At 37.1% G+C, this 24,293-nt stretch overlaps 1 protein-coding gene across 18 annotated transcripts in view; it reads right to left on the bottom strand.

Annotated features, from left to right (window-relative positions):
* FHIT (fragile histidine triad diadenosine triphosphatase) overlaps positions 1-24,293 on the bottom strand; it is a 1,470,392-nt gene that overhangs the window by 901,799 nt on the left and 544,300 nt on the right. The window contains exon 1 of one of the 18 annotated variants that reach the window (XM_081246023.1): positions 21,764-21,934. The exons of 16 other annotated variants lie outside the window; for them this stretch is intronic. In XM_081246023.1, the coding sequence (XP_081102149.1) occupies positions 21,764-21,925 (162 nt within the window). In that variant the 5' untranslated portion in view covers positions 21,926-21,934. Of the gene's footprint in view, positions 1-21,763; positions 21,935-24,293 lie in introns of those variants that run through there. One more of the 18 variants, XM_081246012.1, reaches the window with a different exon arrangement.

Below are 24,293 nucleotides of genomic sequence, written 5' to 3'. Positions count from 1 at the left end.
GGGAAAATCAATTTTCTGAGCTTAAGAACAATAGCGCATTGGTATTTTTTCACCCTGGTCTACTGCCCCAGGTGGATATAGTGATTGGGGGAGGGTAGAAGCCTAAGGCAAAACTAACAAACACAGAGCATTGAATATGCTCAAAACACCAACCACACACAGGGGAAGCCGGAGTGGGAGCACTTACGTGTAATAGGCAGTCAGAACCTGGACACCTGCTATTTGGTGAAGGAGTAAAAGCAAAACACTCCTACTGCTTTTCTAGATCAGCAAAAATTTCCCTGGAGCTAAAGAGTAAGATGAAATACTAAGTAAGGGGAGAGCTTGAACTCCTGCTAACAGCACACCAGAACCAGGCCTGCCTGACTAAGGTCACAACTGCATGAAGCCCAGAGACTCCCCTCCCAGGGTGGTTTGTTGGCCTTCTGTTCAACTGGAAACATCTGAGGGAACACTGCCTGGAGGGACGGGGTGGTGGAATAAAGCTGCGGCAATGGCGGCAGAAGTATCAGCAGGAACAGCTTTCATGGAGGACAGTTCAGCACTGCAGATGCCTGTGTATGTATCTTATACACACCCAAGCACAGATACTACACACACGTATTATACATTTTGACACTGAAATTCCATTTCCATGAAATTCTGCTTGAGAAACAATTGAACCAGGTTGCAAAGATATACATACAAGGTTCCTCATTTCAGCATTGCTTCTAAGAGCCAGAGTTGGAAGCAGACTAAAAGTCCATCAAAGGGGATGATTTAAGTAAATTTAAGCATTTCACCCTACAGAGTAATACTGTGCTGGAAATATAGATGATGATGTAAAATTCTATGGACATGGCACACTGTAAGATAAAATTACAAAAGATATTGGATATATCAATTTTGAGTGTAGTGCATGTGCATGTGTATGTGTGCACGGGTGAAGAAAGTCTGGGAGAAAATGCCCTCATATTAGTGAAGGTCATTACTGTGTGATGAGATAAATGGTATTCACTTTTTCAAAAACCTTTTCCCATGGTGTTGGATTTTTGAGTTTTAATTTTATAAAATTGGCAGGTGTTCCTTTCATAATTTGAAACTACACTATTTTCTATTTTTGGATTTTTTTAAAAGTAAGGAGAATAGGAGGAAGAGTAGCAATATATAGAAAAGGCAGAAGCCCACCGGCAGAAGCCCACCAGAGCCCACTAGGCTTTCCCTGCACAAAACACTAGCACCTGTCCCAAAACAGTTTCTGTCTTTACACAAAATTCCACTGACTGTACATTTTATTGAGGAGGGGAAACAAATGCACCAAAACAAATCATCTGTCCACCTTACCTTTTTATCCTTCTGTGGGAAAAAAAAATCTCAGTCTGTACTATGCTTCTGAGAGCAAATGATGTCCCTCCAAGACCCAAAATACAGCTAGAAACTTCGGCAACTGTGCCTTTTACACCGGGCTTGTTGGTTCCTCTGTTTTCTCACCTTCCAAATGGACATGTAAAACTGTTACTTCATACAGCCAAGGTGCTCTTTTTAAAGCCCAGAAAATACCAAAGAAACATACCAATTAGAACACATGCTTCTCACTGAGTCATTTCTGTATCTTAGTTTCATTTGCTCTATGCCAGGGTAAGATATCTGCAAAGTCATAGCAAAAGAACTAGAAGGACTTTTGAGACCATCCAATTCAATGCCCACATTTTTCACATGAGAAAGCTCAGACCAGTCACCAAGTGAGTCAGGCAGGACTAAAACCGAGGGTCTGCCTCCCAGTCCGCTGTTTATCACTCATCTCTAATTTCAGTCAAAGATGCAGCTGTGTTTCCCCCTTCTAGAGAATCTGAATATTTCTTTAGCTAATGTTGACATAAATCAGACTTTGTGAGATAGAGAAACAGAGAGCAAAGTAACATAATACACCAGCTAGCTTTTCCAGATGCACCTGAGAGAGAGTTTCAATAATGGAAAACACATCATACACTGCTTTATACAGTCTACTCGGTTCTGTGATAGAGAAGGGTAAAAAGTTCTGGGGGAAAAACCATATGGGTCATCTGGTGACATTTTTTAAAAGTTTACTTTCAGAAGCGCATGATTTAAAGTGTTTTTCCCCTCAAAACCAAGCATATTCACTATAAAACACCTGGAAAATACAACAAAATATTAATGAGCAGAAAAAGGAAACATATCATACAATTCTACCAACAAAAGACAACTATCGTTAAAATTTTAGGATAGTTCCTTCTAGTTTTTTTTTTCCTTTTTGAATGGTTGAGATCTTCATACATATACCATTTCCAGATTTTCTTTTCACCTAAATTACACCTAAGCATTTTAATAGTTCATTAACAACTTATAAACATCATTTTAATGTATGAACAGTATTTTTGTGGTATAGATATGCCAAATTTTATACTTTTTTTCTTTATGTATGTCATTTAGGGGTTTTCTATTATACATAATACTAAAATGAGTATTTGAAAAATAAACCATGATCTTAATTTTCTGATTATTTTCTTAACTTTAATTCCTAAAATGAGATTAAATATTATAAACATTTTAAAGTACCTGAAAGTTGGTGCCAAATTTTGTTTTTTTTACCAAAGGTATATAAAAGTTCCTATCTTATAGTGCTTTTTCAATAATTACCAAATTTTAAGTCTTTGTTAATTTTATAGGTGACACAGATACCTATTTTATTTAATCTCTCTGTCATTGAACAGTATCATATATTCATTACACATTGTGTTTCTCATTTGGAACATCTATTCTTGAGGTCTCTGCCCATTTATCTACTGAGGAAGAGGGAAACATTTTGATTGAAGACATCCAATCATGTTTTCTTTAATAAATAAAATTAAAATAGAACTTTTAAGCAAGTTAATAGCCTTGCTGAATTCACTAAAGCCTAAGAAAACAAAGACTCCTGGTAAAATCAGTTAAGAGATGTAAAGAAAATAGCACAACACACTTTTTTCCCCTGAGTATATATTATTTGGGCTCCATCAAGTAAGTGATATGTTTGTGCAGCTTTCTGTGACTGCTGATTCCAAGTGTCAGATTAACAAACAGTTGAAAATAAATGAAGAGCTGGAGTATGTGGCATATGAAAATCACAAACTCTCTTTTTAAAAAGAATGTGTTCTGGTTCACACTGATGGACTAAGAAAATTCATTTACCTCCTTTCTCACCCAAAGTACTTTCTAAATGATACTAAAGGAGCACAAAGGTGTAAACCCATAACCACAAAGAGAACGGGAAGAAGCCGTTAGAAGGTGAGTGATTTCAATAAGTCTGTTGACTTACAAACCACAGCAAAGGAAACCACAACCCAAAAGGGGGTTTCAGCAAAGGAGAAAACAGACCTGCCTGATACTACCCCAGAAAAACTCAGTTTTCAGAAATAGTGGGTAAAACAGAGGGTGGAAGAGGTGGGTAGAGCTGAAAAGCGGGGTATTAATTACAGGTCAGTATATGTAACATAGACTGCCCTCCCTCCTGGCTCTCCATGTGAGCTGGCCTGAAGCCACCACTAGGTTCAAGACAGTAAAAACGTGTGTGGGGAGAAGTAGGACAGTTATCACGGGTGTTAAAACCTCACTCTTGCAAGTTAAAATCCCCCCACCCCATTCCCATGCACACACTCTAAACTTTGACCCTTCAAGCACACCATTTACAAGATCAATCCACCTGTTGAAGGGCTTGCAAACAGCCCTTCTATTACCTCTTTCTTTTACATATAACCACAGATCACTGGAAATCCAATACACCAAGAAAGGCCAGCACACAAAATAAAGTGAGCAAGCAAAATAGCAGAAAACACGACACCATGCAAATAAGACAATTTAGGGAAAAGATACAAACTTAAAAAAGAAAACCTGTTTAATACCCTCAAGAATCACTTGAGGATATTTGGTAACTACAAGACAAAAGCAGAGGTATATTTAAAATAATGAGATAAAAAAAAAGATCCCTTGGGAATTACATGATTACTTAAATAAAAAATTCAATAGACAGCTTAATGGCAAACTTTGAGAAATCTCCTAGACTATATACTAAGTGTACAATATGTGAGAAAAAGTAAGATATATAGATGATTGATCCAGGAGATCTACATGTGGACTAATAGAAGTTTCAGAATGAGAAGAACAAAACTGGAGGGGAGGAAATTATCAAATAAATTATATAAGAAAATTTCCAAGAGCTAAAGGGACACACGAATCTTCGAAGTATAGGAATCTACTCGGTGTCAAGGAGAATGAACTGTGAAATGTTAGAAAACTGAGGTTAAAGAGAAATTCGTAATAGCCTCCTAAAAAGACCCTCCCCCTAAAAAGGTAGCCTACAGAAAAGGAAGGATCAGAGTAACATCAGATTCATCGGCAGCAGTGTTGGATGCTAAAAGACAGCAGTGAAAATGATTTTCAATACAAAAGTCCTATTCCCAAACTATCAATCATGTTTGAGGGCAAAATGAAAAACTGCAAGCTTGCAAGGACTCAGTTTACCTCCCATTCACTCTTTCTTGGAAAGTTACTAGCAAAATTTGGAGGTAAGTCAAAGAGAGAAAGCCCACTGTGTCCAGCAAATGGTAAATCCAACTCTGGAGAGCAATACGGGAATCTCAGGCTACTTCTATCCAGCAGGTCTAGAAAACGACCGGTCTAAATGAGAGCAAAATGGAGATCTAATGAAAAAGAGGGAAAACCAATAGAAGAGAAAGTGCAAATATGAGTTTTGGAAAACCTGAAGATATGATGGAGGCACATACTCAGGAAAGGCAAGAGGACATCAGAAATTCCAATAAAATCAAGCACAGATAACTTTATAAGAAAGACTTAAAATATGTATTACACACAGTGAAAGATGGCATGATTTTGACAAAATGAGAGAGGAAGAGAATCCATTTGAACCTGATTCTAGACACAGTCTCCTTTGTGTATCACAGGAGTTGTGACACTGAAACCATAGAAACCACTTGGGTCTGCAGTAAATAATTTAGCAAAGGGATTTCCCTGGTGGTGCAGTGGTTATGAATCTGCCTGCCAATGTAGGGGACATGAGTTTGATCCCTGCAACAAAGACCCGACACAGCCAAAAATAAATAAATTTATTAAAAAAATAATGATTTAGCAAAGTCCTGATGATGCAAATCTTTTTCATTATAGTCAACTTTGGAAAAATCACAAAGAAAGACCTCTCTGGTGACAGAGCAAATGTAAATTAAACTTGACAATGCAAAAATAATGGTACAACTGAATGAGAACTGAAAGTGGAAGAAGGAAAAGAATAGTGAAGAAAGGGGTATGAACACTCATACCTCATCTATGGTAAGGAGGTAAAAGATGCTGACTAGATTGATAGACCAGTAAAGAGAGATTTAAATGTGATTTACAAGTGGCAAGACCAAAGATACGGAAGCAACCTAAGTGTCCATCAACAGATGAACGGGTAAAGAAGATATGATTCACACACACACACACACACACACACACACACACACAATGGAATACTACTCAGCCATAAAAAAGAATGAAATTTTGCCATTTGCAACAACATGGATGGACTTGGAGTGCATTATGCTAAGTGAAATAAGTCTGACAGAGAAAGACAAATACTGATATCACTTATATGTGGAATCTAAAAAATAAAACAAACTAGTAAATATAACAAAAAAGGAGGAGACTCACAGATACAGAGAACAAATAGTGGTTACCAGTGTGGAGAGGGAAGGGGGGAGGGGCAATATAGGGGTAGGAAATAAGAGGTACAAACTATTATGTATAAAGTAAGCTACAAGGATATATTGTACAACACGGGGAAGATAGCCAATATTCTATAATAACTATAAATGGAGTATATAACCTTTAAAAATTGTGAATCACTATATTGTACACCTGTAACTTATATAATATTGTATGTGAACTACACTTCAATTAAAACATAAATTAATTTAAAAAATTATAGAAAAGAAGTGGCAAGACCAATGGAAGTGGAGAATAACGTCATGTTGTTAGTGGGAAAATGTGAAAAGGTGATAGATAAATTCTCTTAGAAGAAAATCACTATATAACATGTAAAATTGATTTAAAAAATTAATTGGCAATATGGAGATAAAGCCAGGAATGGCTTACAGCAGTTGCATTTAGGGAGGGCAATAAGAAGGGGAAAGGGTAGTTAGTGTTGGGAACTGTTCATTTTCATATGTGTTTCTAAACTATTTTATTTGTAAGCCATGTGCTGGTTATTGCTTTCATAAAAACAAAACAGAAAAGAAAGTTATGGAAGGAGCAAGTGCACTGTGACACGGTCTTTTAATAAAAACAAAAATAAAAATTGAGCCTGGATGAAACGTTGTCGTCTGAGTCTCTGGATAACTCTGGAGGAATAGTGAATTTTGTATAACTGGATTTATTTATAAATTTATTTATAAAAAGGAGGGAGCAAATGCAGTGTTCGGAAATGAGACACACATTTTGTTCCCAACAGAACAATTAAGCACTCATTAGGACGTAATGACAGGATGACATTCTGGGGTTTGGAGGGTAAGCACATCCCCTTCATTATCAAATCAAAGATTTTCCAGTATCAAGAGGGACTCTTTTCTCTCTCCTGGATTCTCCCTGCACACACCTCCTCCTTCCCCCAACCCACAAGCCCCTTCATGACCTTAAATAAAGATGAAAATTGAACACAAGTTTCCCTAGTGCTAATTGCATGTTCTCTAATTTCTAATTTCCTCAAGATTGCTATCTCCTGGCTGTTTCATATTAATATCCCCCAAAATGTACAGCAAGTGCACATTTGAATACCCAGCTAGGTACATTTCCCAGAATGGTTTTTTGAATGGGCTAGTTGTGGGAAGGTTGGCAAGATACTAGTGACTCGATGATGGTACAGTAATGTCACCCACAGTCTGGGTAACATTACTGCACCTTGTGTTCACAGAGAAGGCTGGTTCTGAGTTCAATTACAATTGCTAGCAATTTAAACGATAGCTGCTGTGCTATAATCTAAAACAAATTGCTTTTCTCAAGAAGCCATGTAAGCTTTTGTACTGCAACTTAGCAGAGCTGCTGGTTTTATCTCATCTGAAATTCAAACAGAGTATAAAAGCTGGACCTCTGAACTCCTGTTTTTACCTCGAATAGCATTCTTCTACATTCTAGGGCTCTCCAAAATTTCTATCCTGGAACGAGGTTTATAGGAAAGCAACATACTATTTCCATTTTTTATGCAAGTCATCATTTGGTTTTTGTTTTTCTATTTCAACCTCACACTTTGGGCTGTTTTGAAAGAACTGTATTACTGGGGGCAAGATTTTTTCTCCCCATTTTGATGGCTAGAAAGCTTCTCTGCCAACATGGGCCAAGCGAAGTGTGGAGACATTGGCACCCAAATGAATGCATGTACCTCTGCAATTCTGTTCAAATTTACCTCCTTCCCTTCTATCCATGGGAAGAGGAAAGAAAGAGCCAGTGCTCAGAATCTGAAGTAGAAATTCTGCCTTTCCCTACCCTCAGTTCCCCATGAGTTTTGCCCAAAAGTCCATGGACTCAAGCTCACGACTATTTCCCCTGAGCACATTCAGACCCAGTGCCTCTGAAGGGACACAGCTGCCTCGGCATTTCTCTGATAGAGATGGCTTCTGACCCCTTAGATGTCTTTCCACAAATGCAATTAGAATAGTTCCCAATGTTCACTACATTCTTTCAGATTTAACAAGGCAACATAATTAACACTGCTATTTTTCTGCCAGTCAACAAGAGAAAATTGCCCTTCCAAGAGATTTTTCATGTTTACAAAAATGATCCATTACTATGTTTCCCTTTCAGATGTTTTTCTTCTATTGAGGTTGAAAGAGCTTGGTTTGGGGTATGCTATACGGTGTGTGCTCAGCAGCATTTCTCTGAAAGGGGAAACTTCTTTATGCCCATCAAAAAGAACCAGAAAAAAAAAAGAAAAAGAAAAAAGAAAAATGAATACTTTAGACCAATTCAGATTCAAACTTAGAGCCACTGTGAAGTCAAGGAAGTTCTATTTCTTTCTATCACATGCACAGAGCCATGCCAAGGGGGTAGATGTAATGTCCCTGTTGAATCATGTGAATCCCGCAGTTCTGTTGTAGGAATTCTCTGAGCTTTGATAACCAAAGACTAAGTCTACTGGTTCTCCACCAGGATCCTTAGGGGGAACTAGGAAATGGAGTGGGGGAGGGTGCTTTTTTCAATGTCTCAGTAACTGGGGGGCAATACTGATATCTGGGGGACATTCTAAGTGTTGCTGAAAGTTCTGCCGTGTGTTATCTCCACACAACATAGAATAGAACTGCCTAGAGAAGACAAAATGAGCTCATTGTCCTGGGTCCCGTGTTTTCTCATTTTGCAAACCCTGGGCTCCTGACAGACAATCAGTAACTGAAGGAATCAACTAGTGGTTTAAAGAAGGTATTGATTCAACAAATACATATTAAGTTCCTCCTATTGACAGTACAATTAATGCAATATATACATCAGACCATAATCTCCCCTCTAAGGAAGCTTAAAGTGTCATTTTCTCCATAAAGTCCTTCCTAATGACCTCAGCTATAACTAATCTCTAGGTAAAGAGAGAAAATAACCTATTAGGGTTGTGGATACTGGAACTAAAAATTCTATTTTCTAATCCAGACTCTGCCACTGACTAGGCTTGTGACCTTGGACTGGTTGCTTAATCTCACTGTGTCTTGGCTTCCTCATTAGAAAATGGGGATAATATTGCTGTTTGGGGATTAAATGGAGTTATTAATGATATAAAGTCATCAGAACAGTGCATGACACATAGTAAGTGCTCAAAAAACACTTACTATGGTATATATATTTAAAATTTTTTGAAGAGTTTTATATACATAATTTTAATCGAAATCATGGCTGAGATAACTGCAGGTTCACATGCAGTTGTAAGAAATAATACAAAGAGATCCTGTGTATATTTTATCCAGTTTCCTCCACTTTGAAAAACCATAGTATAATAGCACAACTAGGATTTGACATTAATACAATACCCCAATCTTATTCAGAATTCCCCCAAATCCCAGTTTCACTTGTACTCATTTCAGTGTATGTGTGTGTGTGTTTGTGTATGTATTAAGTTCAGTACAATTTTATAATCTGTGCAGGTTCGTGTATCCACCACCAAGGTCAAGATACTGAGCAGTTTTATCACCACAAGGATCCTTCATGTTGTGCCTTTATTACCTCACCCACCTTTCACTCGGCCCTCCCTCACCTCCATCCCTAAGCCCTGGCAATCACTAATCTGTCCTCCATTTTGTCATTTCAATAATGTCACTTAAGTGGAATAAAAAACTATGTAATTTTATCACTTATATGTGGAATATAAAATATGATACAAATGAACTTATTTACAAAACAGAAACAGACCCACAAACATACAAAACAAACTTATGGTTACTAACGGGGAGAGAGGAGGGATAAATTAGGACTTTGGGATTAGCAGATACAAACTACTATATATAAAAATAGATAAACTAGGTCCTACTGTATAGCACAGGAAACTATATTCAATATCTTGAAATAACCTATAAATTTAAGAGAATATGAAAAAGAATATGTATATATATACACATATATAGCTGAATCACTTTTCTGTAACACCAGAAACTAACACAACATTGTAAATCAACTGTACTTCAATTTTTTAAAAATTGAAAAACAAGAAACCCTAAAAAATAAAATATATAATTTATTAGGATTGGCTTTTTTCACGCAACACGACTCGTTGGAGAATCACCCAGGTTGTTGACTGTATTAATAGTTCGTTCCTTTTGATTGCTGAGTAGAATTCCATGGGTACCACAGTTTATTTAACCACTCATCTGTTAAAAACATCTGGGCTACTTCCAGATTTTGGCTACTATGAATGAAGCTGTTATGAATTTTTATGTGAACATGAATTTTCATTTCTCTGAGATAAATGCTCAAGAGTGCAATTGCTGGGTCATATGGTAGTTGTATGTTTAGTTTTGTAAAAAACTGCCAGATTTGTTTCCCATTTGTACAATGGCTGTACCATTTTACATCCCTACTAACAAAGTATGAGTGCACAGTTTCTCTGCATCCTCACCAATATTTGGTGTAGTCATTATTTTTTAGTTTAGCCATTCTGAAAGATGTGAAGTGATAGCTCATTATGGCTTTGATTTGCATTTCTCTGATGGCTAGCGATGTGGAATATCTTTTAGTGTGCTTATTTGCCATCTGTACATCTTCCTCAGTGAAACGTCTGTTCATGACTTGTGCCCATTTTCTAACTGGATTGCTTGCTTTTTTAATGTTGACTTTTAGGAGTTCTTTACGTATACTAGATACTAGTCCTCTGTGGAATATGTAGTTTGTAAATATTTTCTTCTAGCCTATAGACTGTCTTTTCATTCTCCTTACACGGCTTTCACAGAGAAAAACTTTAATTTTGTTGAGGTCCAATCTATCTATTGTTCCTTTTATGGATTTATGCTTTTGGTGTGAAGTCTAAGAATTCTTTGCTTAAACTTAGATCCCAAGAAATTTCTCTTATGTTTATTTTTTCTAAAATTTTTGTAATTTTACACTTTATGTAAGTCTGTAATCCATTTTGAGTTAATTTTTGTATAAGGTATGAGGTTTAGATCAATGTTATATTTTTGCCGATGGATGTCTAATGCTCCAATACCATTTGTTAAAAGGCTGGGCTTCCTTCATTGAATTCCTTTTGCTCCTTTGTCAAAAATCATCTGAGCATGTGTGTGGATCTATTTCTGGGTCCTCCATTCTGTTCCATTCCATCCCCTGCCAATACCACATTGGCTTGATTACTATGGCTATATAGTTAGCTTTAGTAGTGGATAGAGTGATTCCCCCCCCTACTTTATTATTCTTTTTTTAAAATTTATTTATTTATTTATTTAATTTATTTATTTATTTATGGCTGTATTGGGTCTTCATTGCTGTGAGCAGGCTTCTCACTGTGTTGGCTTTTCTTGTTGCGGAACACGGGCTCTAGGTGCAAGGGCTTCAGTAGTTGTGGTTTGTGGGCTCTAGAGTGCAGGCTCAGTAGTTGTGGCACATGGGCTTAGTTGCTCCGTGACATGTGGGATCTTCCTGGACCAGGAATAGAACCCATGTCCCCTGCATTGGCAGGCGGATTCTTTACCACTGCACCACCAGGGAAGTCCCATACTTTATTATTCTATCCTATGATTGTTTTAGCTATTATAGGGCCTGTGTCTTTACACATAAGTTTTAGAATAAGCTGGCTGGAATTTTGTTAGGAATTGCATTAAACCTTAGATCAATTTGGGGAGGACTTATGTCTGTACTATGTTGAGACTTCCAATGTTTATTGGAAGGTCTTCTTTGACTTCTTTTATCAGTATTTTGTAATTTTCAGCATACAAATCCTGTATGCATTTTGTTAAGTGTGTATCTAATATTTCATTTTCTTTGGAACAGTTGTAAATGGTATTGTGTTTAAAATTTTGGTTTCTGCATGTTCCTTGTTAGTATATAGAAATACAATTAATTTTGTGGATTAATTAATTGCTGAACTCACTTATTAGTTCTGGGAGTATTTTGTTGTTGTTGTAGATTCCTAGGGATTTTCTAGGTAGAAAATCCTGTCATCTGCAAATAGAGCTAGTTTTATTTTATTCCTTTCCAATCTTCATGCCACCTATTCCTTTTTCTTGCTGTATTACAGTGGCTAGAACTTCCAGTACCATACTGAATAGAAGTAATGAGAATGAACATCCATGCGTTGTTCCCAATATCAGGGATTCTCTTTTTTTAAATTAATTTTTATTGGAGTATAGTTGGTTTACAATGTTGTGTCAGTTTCTGATGTATAGCAAAGTGAATCAGCTATACATATACATATATACCCTCTTTTTTGGATTTCCTTCTCATTTAGGTTACCACAGAGCATTGAGTAGAGTTCCCTGTGCTATACAGTATGTTCTCATTAGTTATCTATTTTATACATAATATAAACAGTGTATATATGTCAATTCCAGTCTCCCAATTCATCTCACCCACCCCCACCCCCGGTATCCATTCATTTGTTCTCTACATCTGTGTCTCTATCTCTGCTTTGTAAATAAGATCATCTATACCATTTTTCTAGATTCCACACACATGCATTAATATATGATATTAGTTTTTCTCTTTCTGACTTACTTCACTCTGTATGACAATCTCTAGGTCCATCCACGCCTCTACAAATGACCCAATTTCGTTCCCTTTCATGGCTGAATAATATTCCATTCATCTGTTGATGGACATTCAGGTTGTTTCCATGTCCTGGCTATTGTAAATTGTACTCTAGTGAACACTGTGGTACATGTGTCCTTTTGAATTATGGTTTTCTCTCAGTATATGCCCAGGAGTAGGATTGCTGGGTCATATGGTAGTTCTATTTTTAGTTTTTTAAGGAAGCTCCATACGGTTCTCCATAGTGGCTGTATCAATTTACGTTCCCACCAACAGTGCAAGAGGGTTCCCTTTTCTCCACACCCTCTCCAGCATTTGTTGTTTGTAGATTTTTTTGATGATAGCCACTCTGACCAGTGTGAGGTGATATCTCATTGTAATTTTGATTTGCATTTCTCTAATAATTAGTGATGTTGAGCATCTTTTCATGTGCCTCTTGGCCACCTGTATGTCTTCTTTGCAGAAATGTTTATTTAGGTCTTCTGCTCATTTTTGGATTGGATTTTTTTTTTGCTATTGAGCTGCATGAGCTGTTCATATATTTTGGAGATTAATATTTTGTCAGTTGCTTCATTTGTAAATATTTTCTCCCATTCTGAGGACTGTCTTTTCGTCTTGCTTATGGTTTCCTTTGATGTGCAAAAGCTTTTAAGTTTAATTAGGTCCCATTTGTTTATTTTTGCTTCTATTTTCATTACCCTAGGAGGGGGGTCAAAAAAGATAAAACTGTGGAATGCTTCACGAATTTGCATGTCATCCTTGGGCAGGGGCAATGCTAATCTTCTCTGTATTATTCCAATTTTAGCATATGTGCTGCCAAAGTAAGCACTCAGGGATTCTCTTTATCAAGTTGAGGTAGTTCAACTCTATTCCTAAACTGCCAACAATTTTTATTATAAATGGATGCTGGATTTTGTCAAATGCTTGTTCTGGTTTAATTGATATGATCATTTTTCTTCTTTAGCTTGTTGATATGGTAGATTACATTGATTCATTTTAAAGTACTCAACCATCCTTGCATACCTGTATTAAATCCCCTTTGGTCATGGTACATAATTCTTTTTACACATTGTTGTACTTGATTTGCTAATATTTTGTTGAGTATTTCTGTATCAAAGTTCACAAAAGATACTGGACTGGAATAGTCTTTCTTCCTCCCTCCCTCCCTCCCTCCCTTCCTTCCTTTCTTTTTGTGGTCTTTTATTAGGCTAATAAAATGAGTTGGAAAGTGTTCCTACCTCTTCTATTTTCTGAAAGAGATTATGTAAAATTGGTATTAATTCTTTTCTAAACATTTGGTAGACTTCTCCAGTGAAACTGTGTGGTCCTGAGGAGTTCTTGGGGGGAAACTTTTAAGTACTAACTCAATTCCTTTAATCGTTACTCAAGCTGTCCATTTCATCCTGGCTGAATTTAGGTGGTTTATAATTTTTGAAAAATTGATCCCTTTCTTCTGAGTAGCTGACTATGTGAATATGAAACTGTCCACAGTGTATCCTTATATATTTTTTAATGATTGTAGGATCTGTATTTATATCCCCTATTTCATTTCTAATGTTGGCAATTGTTATTGTCAGCCTTGCTAATCATTTATCAATTTTATTAATTTTTTAGAATAACCAACTTTTTGCTTCATTGACTTTTTATTTTTCCTGTTTTAAATTTTTATTGATTTCTGCTTTTACCTTTATTATTTCTTTCTGTCTGCTTGCTATTGGTTTTTCTTTCTTTTTTATACTTGAGGTAGGAACTTAGGTTATTAATTTGAGAACTTTCCTCAATTCTAATATCGTATTTAGTGGTATAAATATCCATCTCAGCACTGCTTTAGCTGCAGCTTACATATTTTGATATATTGTTTTCATTTTCATTCAGTTCTATGTATTTTTTAATTTCCTTTAAGAGTTACTCTTTGACCTATGTTTAGAACTTTTTCTGTGATCTTCTTGTAATTGATTTCTAGTTACATTTTATTATAGTCAGAGAACACATTCTGCATGATTTCAATTTTTAAAACTTAAAGGGTTTTCTGTGACCCAAGATAAGGCATATTTTGGTGAATGATGCATGAGTGCTTTAAAAACATGTTTATTCTGCTATTGGATGGAGTGTTCTATATATGTCAATTAGATACTATTAGCCAATTGTGATGCTCAGATCTTCTATATTCTTGCTGATTTTCTGCATAGTAGATCTATCTATTGTTGAGATGGCACATTGGAGTCTCTAACTACAGTTGTCAATTTCTCTATTTCTCCTTCAACTCTGTTAGTTGGGTTGTTTGTTTTTGTTTGTTTTTTCCCCATGTACTTTAAGACTCTATTGTTTGGGACCCAATGCAGCCAAAAATAAATAAATACATAAATTTATTTAAAAATAAAAAAATAAAGATGGTGAAATAAATTATTTAAAAAAAAAGACTCTATTGTTTGGTGTGTATATATTTAGAATCATTAAGTTTTCTGGGTGGGTTGATGCTTTCATCATTATATAATATCTCTGTTTGTCTCTAGATATTTTCTTTGCTCTGAAGTCTAATTTTATCACATATTAATATAGTCTCTCCTTTTTGAAAATTAATATTTGTATGGTGTATTTTTCTATCCTTTTTCTTTCAACTTACCTAATCATTGACTTTGAAGTGAGTTCCTCATAAGCAGCATATAGTTGGACTGAGTTCTTTTATCCACTCTGTCAATCTTTATCTTTCAATGAATGATTTAGATGATTTACATTTAAGATCATTATTGATATGTTAACACCTCAGTCTATTATCATATTACTTGTTTTCTATTTCTTTTCTCTGGTTCTCATTCCCCTTATTGGAGGGGTCAGACTTCTCTGATGTTGCCAGCGATACTCCCATTCAATCAGGAAAAAAATCAACCTCCCTGGGCTTCCCCCGTCATTGGGTTATGAGTTAGGAAACACCTGGTCTGGGTGGCTTCTTCTCTTGAGAGGGAGGACTCTAGACATCCTGCTCCTATGCTGTTCCTCTAGTCCTGGAGTCTCAAACCAGCTCACCTTTTTCTTAGCACCTTTCAGAATTCTCATTTGGTTGCCTCTTGCTTCATTTCTAGAGTTCATAGTTGTGCTTAGGAGGGGGAGCAGGGAAAATAGGTCTACATCACCTTTGCTGGGCCAGAATCTCTGCTTACTATATTTTTAATTGTATGTTTCCATTCAAGTCTCTTATGACCCTTAACCCTTTTTGACCTTATACTTATTTGTGTACATTCACAGATTCTAAGATTTGAAACTTCTTGAGAATTTCTCTTTGTATATTTTACAGTGCTTTGAACATAGTGGGTTCTCCCTATGGATGAATAAATGAATGAATGAATGCTTATGTATATTTTCTTTGGGGCTGTACAGTGGAGTAGACCTACATTAAGTGCCCACCCCTGTAAATGGACACAGGAGTAACAGGGAGAATCTAACTCAATGTGATTTACTGAAACGTGCCTAAGAACATATGCTGACTTAGTCATCAGCTCCCTCAGGTCATCACACTCATTTTTCTGCTTCCAGCAGATCAGAAAATGTGGTAATGCTGGGGCAGACCTCCCCACCATCACTTCATTACTCCCCTCAAGCCTATATTCGGAACACACACACACACCCACACACACACACACCTCAAGCACCCAATTTTTCAGAGAAGGTAGGAAGTCAAAAGGGGGAACATGTCACATTTTCTTTCTAGAAATGAAACTATTACATCTCCAATAAAAGATGAGTATGAGACGCCGATACCTGGTAACAAATGCCATAAAACAATGTTGCTGGGAAACCCCAAATTTTTAGAGCTCATAGAAACATCACTAAAGATTGCATGTAAGAGATAGAGGGAAAAAAAAAAAAGAGATAGAGGGCCCCAGGCAGGGAATGCAATGGAATGTAAGGCCAGGTCCCTGCTGAGGCTCAGAAGTAGGAGTGATGAAACAGCAAGCAGGAAGAGACCTTAGGCAACTGAGTTCTCCCACTGAGCAGAAAAGGATTAAAAATAAAGGCTTTAGGATGGAAAAAACTGGATGTCTGACCTCCCATTTAACTACTGGAATCATGCATTGTTATCAATTGGTATGAGCTCTTGGTCTTTTAAGATCCCTAGGCACTCATACCTCATGTTTGCTGCACATGTGTATCTCCATTTTGGTTTTTGTTTTTTGACAAACAGAAGTTTACTTTTTTTTTTTTTAATAGAGTAATCTTTTATTTATTTATTTTTTATATTTATGTTTGGTTGTGTTGGGTCTTCGTTTCTGTGCGAGGGCTTTCTCTAGTTGTGGCAAGCGGGGGCCACTCTTCATCATGGTGCATGGGCCTCTTCACTATCGTGGCCTCTCTTGTTGTGGAGCACAGGCTCCAGACGTGCAAGCTCAGTAGTTGTGGCTCACGGGCCTAATTGCTCTGCGGCATGTGGGATCTTCCCAGACCAGGGCTCGAACCCGTGTCCCCTGCATTAGCAGGCAGACTCCCAGCCACTGTGCCACCAGAGAAGCCCCAGAAGTTTAATTTTAATGGAGTCAAGTCCACAACTCTTTTCTTTTGTGATCTTTTCTTTTTGTCTTTAAGTTTATAAGGTTCTCTCTCACTGTAGTTGGGATAAATGCTCATTTCTCTTATAGCTTTCTAATGATTGATTTTATACATTTATTTTCTTAATCTAGCTGGAATTAATTTTAGGGTATGGTGAGAGGGAGACTGTAATTCTTCCAACTTGAATGTATTCTTAGTAAGAAAGAATAAGGCTTACTCTCTGGTCCACTGAATGGACCCCTAGGCAGAAAACCAAGGTGAATCCAAGGCCTACTTCAAGTGTTACCTTCTCTCAAACATCAAAGTCCTGCATTGCCTGTTAGCCAATTCCTGGAAATAGTTGCCTCATACATTTTATCAAATTTTATAGCTCTTCATGAAAGGAGGTCAAAACTGGCACCAGATACTTAATTGCAGCTAACAGCAGAAGTCCTTAATTCTCTACAATCACTGCCTTTGAAAACTATAATGATTTAATATCTTTCTTCACTACCATCACCAATACCTGAACTTTACAAATGATCCTATTTCCCCAACCACCCACTGCTCTACAGTACACATGAATGATGGATAATACTTATCAAGTGAATTACCCAGCCTTCCTTTTCTCACTCCTTTCCCCATGTTCTTGGATCTCTGATTGACATCTAATGTCTCTGCTCCAGGAACAATGGAGGTCAGATGAGGAGAGAGGGGAAGCTCAAATTACTCCACAATTTTTCTTTTCAAAAGCTCTGAAGACCAATTGGGTAGGATGAATTTTACAATGAGATTTGGAGGTTACAAAAACATTTCAGTTGGTCTAACTCACCGGCTTCCAGCAGCACCACCACAGCTAGCACTTTCCTGGAGGTAATTACGTATTGGTTGTACCCTATACAATCGGCCCTCTCTATCCACAGGTTCTGTATCTGAGGATTCAATCAACCATGGGAGGGGGAAGGGTGGGCTGTGACAAGGCGAAAGAGAGGCATGGACGTGTATACACTACCAAACGTCAGGTAGATAGATAGTGGGAAGCAGCCGCAGAGCACAGGGAGATCAGCTCGGTGCTTTGTGACCGCCTGGAGGGGTGGGATGGGGAGGGTGGGAGGGAGGGAGATGCATGAGGGAAGGGATGTGGGAACAGATGTATATGTATGACTGATTCACTTTGTTATAAAGCAGAAACTAATTAAAAAAATAAATAAATAAACTTAAAAAAAAATGGAAAAAAAAAAAAAAAAAAAAAAAAAGAAATCCAGAAATTCCAAACAGCAAAAGTTGAATTTGCTGCACACCAGCAACTATTTACATAGCCTTTACACTATTTTACAATGAACTACATCTGTCTCTGTGATAGAAGCTGATCTCAGCTCATCAAAGAGCTTATCAAGACCAACAGCATTTAGTAATGACACCGGCTTCCATCTGGATTAGAATAAACTTTCTTTGTACCATTTCTAGCTTCTATACATTTGAATAAAGGTGAACCCAGAGCTAAATGAACTCTGAGAAAAAAATTTCAAAAAAGTTAAGATTAAGCAGTGTTCCTTTTTGGAAGTAGGGGAGGATAGTTGCTGAGGAATGTTCAAGGATTACTCTGCTGCTTTTCAACTTTTTATTATTGATTTTATCTTAAAGGCAAAACACAATACCTAGCTAAGGATTTCAATACAGATAAACAATCTAAATAGGCTGCATTTATGTACATTATTCTTCAAAGATCACCTCAGAAAAGAGAAGGTAGCTCCCAACTTGTCACAATAAATGTTTAAGAAAAGCAACTGTGAATAGCAGCTAAGGATGGGGAGAAGGGAGAGGTAGATTAGAGGCATCAGATGCTCCCTTTCAGTTTTGCTGAGATGTTTCCAAATGGTTTGTATATCTAGCTGACCAAAGTGGTACAATTTCTTTTCTTAAGTTTATCAATCACTCTGCACATTAATAAATTATAGCTTCACCTCAAGTTTAATTTTACAATGTGCATTTGACCACGTTTATTTTGCCCATGTGTATCTGACAATCTCTCAGGGGTGGAGAACTTAAATGATCACTTCCCAAAGCAAACAAAGGCTGACACTTTGTGTCAACAGAAACCTTAAGAAAACAGCAATCTTGAGAAATGGATGGAAGGATAGATGGATGAATGGATGGATGGATAAGACAACCATTAGGTTCATTCTTTCTACTTATTCGACATGTTTTTTTGGAGTGCTACCAGGCTAGGGTACGGAGGTGAAAAAGTTAGAAACAGTTTCATTATGGAGCTTACAGTCTACCATAATAGACAGAATGGAGGACTCAAGATAGGCAAAAATGTCTAATGTGTCACCTAAAGAAGGTAACCAAAATGACTTACCCAACAACTTAGCATGGCTGCTATCTGCAGTTATATACATGCCAGGCAAGATGAGAAAAGGCCTACAACCTCTCCTGGACATGCTTTGGAGACCAAATAAGTTTGGATCATAACCATCCCTATAAATTCCTACCTGTACCCTTCACACACAAGAAATTACCAGGAGGCGTCACTATCACAGATCTCTCAACAAGAACCCATTAATACCACCCAAACAGATAAAACTGTCTGAGGCTTGTTTTTGCCTTTTTCGTTGTTGTTGTTGTTTAGAGAAGACCTAAATCAGATGCAAATTCACCATATTTCCCTTCAAGGACACTCATCATAAAAGCTGCTAGTGTACATTTTTTGGCATATAAATTCATATTTGCTAAATCATTTATCTTTTTTGCAAAATAATTCTATTTTCATCTAGCAACTGCATGAAGCCGATCTACTGGGCAGAAAAGAGAAATGAAATATTTACTGCAGAATCATGAGGTGTATTATATATCATCATTCAATGGAATGCAAAATTAGCAAGTATTAGCCTTGCAACTTGATTGGCCATGTAACTGACAGATTTTCCTGTAAGGAGGTCTCCAAAGTACCATCCAATCTAGAGTTTAACAATTTCCAGGCCCTTATCCTGCCCTTCTTGCTGCAAGTTGCACACATGGAATCAGTTATCCACAAGAAAGCCCAGCATGGGGTGAGGGGGTATAAATAGATTATGATCCTAATTTGCAAAAGATTTACAGTTTTCAAGTATCCCTGATTCCACCTAAAGAGTTGCTCCAGCCTGGGCATGACAGCTGTCTGTAATGGAGACATTTGTTTTTTCTACTCTTCCCCAAACTCTTTTAGTCTCAGACATATTAGTGATACAATAAATAACTTATTGTTTTCCATCTTTAGGACTTTTGTACTTGTAGGTAATATGGAAACCTGTTTTTGGTCCTAAAAAAAAATCATGTGAAAACTTTCGTCTGTAACATAAAAATACAGCAGTAATATGTCAATGATAATAACGATGATAATTAGATACTGACTTGTGCTGGGAACTGTGTTAGGCTCTTTTCATTCATTATCTCATTAAATCCTCACAATTCCTGTATGACTTAGATTACGCCCTGTAGCCCCTTTAAGCACTTTCATACAGAATTCCACCCTCTATTTCAAGCATAGCCAGAAACTGACAATATAGGAACAGACAAAGGGAAATGATTCTGTCCAGTTGGGAAAGAAAAACCCCAAAATCCTCATTAAAACTTAGGCATTTTAGAAAGAGGCCAAAAAAAAGCTGTTCATTATGATTATGGAAACAAGATCCGCTCACTGCACTGATTTGAAAATTACAGGAAAGCATTTTTTAAAATTTATTTATTTAATTTTTTGCTGCGTTGGGTCTTCATCACTTTGTGCAGGCTTTCTCTAGTTGCGGTGAGCAGGGGCTACTCTTCGTTACGGTGCATGGGCGTCTCATTGCAGTGGCTTCTCTTATTGTGGAGCACGGGTTCTAGGCGCATGGGCTTCAGTAGATGTGGCTCGCAGGCTCTAGAGCACAGGATCAGTAGTTGTGGCGCATGGGCTTAGTTGCTCCACAGCATGTGGGATCTTCCTGGACCAGGGCTCGAACCCATGTCCCCTGCATTGGCAGGCGGATTCTTAACCACTGCGCCACCAGGAAAGCCTAACAACAAAGCATTTTTTAAATGCTTTAAAATGTAAAACACAGTGAAATGCACATAATTGAACAATAAGCTATTATACTAGAATTTAAAATACTTAAAATTATATCCTCCATCACCTAAAAATATAGTTGCTAAAAACACTTGCTTTGTATGTAGAAACTTGTCTTACTTGCTTTGCTTCCTTCTCTGCAATTGTCTTTAATATTTTCTTAACTCTTTGCGAAATGTGAAAGACACTGTGGAAATATTTTCAGTTCAAGTGCCCAGTGGCAGAGTGTGGCTCACACTGATGCTATGATGGCCTTTTAGCACTGGCAAGGTCTGAAATGTGTAGCCCTCATGTTGACACTCAGTGTGCTTTTCAAAGTATCTACACATGGTTCTCACATTCTACAGAACATATATGGAAAATGTCTTAAGGATTTTCCTGTATATCATTTTCTCAAAATTTTTGTATTGAGTTTTGGTATCATAAATCAAAATTTTTGCCAACTGAACAGTGGCAAGATCTGTATTTTAAATCCTAGTATCATAGCTTATTGTTGAATTATGTGTATTTCACTGTGTTTTACTAACATTTCAGGAAATTGGTTGGGGAGTTGGATTGACATATTAAACGTTATCATTTTTCTCATTTAAAATAATGTGAAGTTGTCTCCTAGAAAACATTGTTGGATAAAACATCTGATCATCAGGTACAAATTACTCACAACAAACAAGGGATACCTTTATTTTTCCTAGCATGTTCCCTACCATTTGCTCTCTGCTCGTTTCTTTCTTTCCATTCTATTTTTACACATTTTCTCATTTAATTCTGACAACATTAAAATGTACCTAGTATGACCCTATTTTAGAGATGAGGGCACTGAGATTCAGGGAGGTCTGTCATGGCTGTATTCCTTTCCTGACTGTGGTTGCTGTAACAAATTACCACAAACTTAGTACTTTTAACAACAGAAATTTATACACTCACAATTCTGGAGGCCAGATGTCCAAAATCAAGGTGTTGGCAGAGCCCTGCTCCCTCCAGAGGCTCTAGCAGAGATTCCACTCCATGCCTCGTCCACCTTCTGGTGGTTGCTGGTATTTCTTGGCGTGGGGCCACCATATCACTCCAGTGCCTCCAAGGTCGCATCTCCTCCTCTTCTGTGTCTCTAAAAGCTCACTCTGCCCCTCTCTTCTAAGAATACTTACAATAGCATTTAGGGCTCCCTGGAATAATCCAGAATGGTTTCCTCATCTCAAGAGCTTTAACTTAGTCACATCTGTAAAGAATCTTTTTCCAAATAAGCTCACATTCACATATTCCAAGAATTTGACATGGATGCTTTTTTAGGGACCATTTTTCAGCCTAACACACTGGGGCTCAGTGTCACCCAGCATGACATGGTGTATATGTTCAGATGTAGGACTTGCAGATTCCAGAATTCATGTTCTTTCTGCTCCATGTGTTATTTTCCATGATACTGCAAGATCTGTCATCTCTGTCTCTCCCTATATCTCAGCCTCCCTTCCATCTGCCTTACCTCAGAGCAAAGTCAATATTCTGCTCCCCCAGCTCCAGGGCCCTTTCCAAGGAGAATCTGAAAAGGCTGAGCTGCCCATTAACAAATTCTATCATACACTCTTGGCTTCCTTTCCAATACTCAGTCAGCTTCCTGAGTCTAGTTCAAGGACCACACTGGATCACAAAAGCAACCTTGCTTTGAGGAAATAACAATTATCTCTTTCCCACTGATACTGATTTTTTAGTGTCCCCATAATATGACAGAAAAGAATGCTAAATATCATTCTCTTTCTTTTTTCTGAACTTGTTGTCTGCTGTTACTTAGGGAATGAAAATGGACAGAAAAAGGAAACCAGGCTAAGTCTCCTAAACTGTCCTAGAACATATGGTATGAAGGTTAGTCAAAGCCAAGTTGCTTTTTGTCAAGAGATTGCTTGATCTAGAATCCATGTACGAACTGATGATTTTTCCACCTGCTTAACACATGGGACAGTAAAGATCTGCAAAGTGCTATTCTGTACAAATATTTCTCGTTCATTCTAGGAACCAGCATTCACATTTACAGACTACCTGTAATTTACAGACACATTTACAATGTAACCTTTCTTTTCACACTCTACCTAAATATTATACTATATTTTATATAAAATATAGAAACTTACACATTGTATGGCCTATTTACAAACCCCTCCCCATTCAAGTTGTCATTCGAATTACATCTACATGCATCATAAATCAGACAAGATGATTTCATCATTTTTACTTAGATAGACATATATTTAAAAGAAATTAAGAGGGGAAAATGAGCTTATATTTACTTTACTATTTTAAGATTTCTAATGTTCTCTATTCTTACCTGAGGATATGAGTTTTCATCTATTATTTCTTTTCATCCTAAAGAACTTTCTTCAACATTTCTTGTAATATAAGTTAGTATGCAGGCAATAAATTTTCTCAGTTTTTCTTTAACTGAAAGCAACTTTCCCTCCATTCATTTTTTTTCCTTTGAGTTACAATATTAGACAATGAAATGTTTCAGGTGTACAACACAGTGTTTGACAATTTTTAAGATTATACTCCATTTATAGTTATTACAAAATATAGGCCATATTCCCTGTGCTGTATCTTTGTAGCTTATTTTTTTAATTTTTAATTTATTTTTTTATACAGCAGGTTCTTATTAGTTATCCATTTTACACACATCAGTGTATATATGTCAATCCCAATCTCCCAATTCATCACACCACCCCCCCACCGCCGCCACTTTCCCCTCTTGGTGTCCATATGCTTGTTCTCTACATCTGTGTCTCAATTTCTGCCCAGCAAACCGGTTCATCTGTACCATTTTTCTAGGTTCCACATATATGTGTTAATATATGATATTTGTTTTTCTCTTTCTTACTTCACTCTGTATGACAGTCTTTAGATCCATCTGCGTTTCAACAAATGACCCAATTTTGTTCCTTTTTATGGCTAAGTAATATTCCATTGTATACACGTACCACTAATTCTTTATCCATTCATCTGTCAATGGGCATTTAGGTTGCTTCCATGAGCTAGCGATTGTAAATAGTGCTGCAATGAACATTGGGGTGCATGTGTCTTTTTGAATTATGGTTTCCGCTGGGTATATGCCCAGTAGTGGGATTGCTGGGTCATATGGTAATTCTATTTTTTTTTTAAGGAACCTCCATACTGTTCTCCACAGTGGCTGTATCAATTTACATTCCCACCAACAGTGCAAGAGGATGCCCTTTTCTCCACACTCTCTCCAGCACTTGCTGTTTGTAGATTTTCTGATGATGCCCATTCTAACTTGTGTGAGGTGATACCTCATTGTAGTTTTGATTTGCATTTCTCTAATAATTAGTGATTTTGAGCAGCTTTTCATGTGCTTCTTGGCCATCTGCATGTCTTCTTTGGAGAAACGTCTATTTAGGTCTTTTGCCCATTTTTGGATTGGGTCGTTTGTTTTCATCATATTGAGCTGCACGAG

Source organism: Mesoplodon bidens, assembly GCF_964165515.1.
Source record: "Mesoplodon bidens genome assembly, chromosome: 10".
In the NCBI taxonomy this organism is placed as follows: Eukaryota; Metazoa; Chordata; class Mammalia; order Artiodactyla; family Ziphiidae; genus Mesoplodon; species Mesoplodon bidens.
Note: the sequence above shows the minus strand (reverse complement) of the source record. Positions and strands in the feature narration are given on the sequence as shown.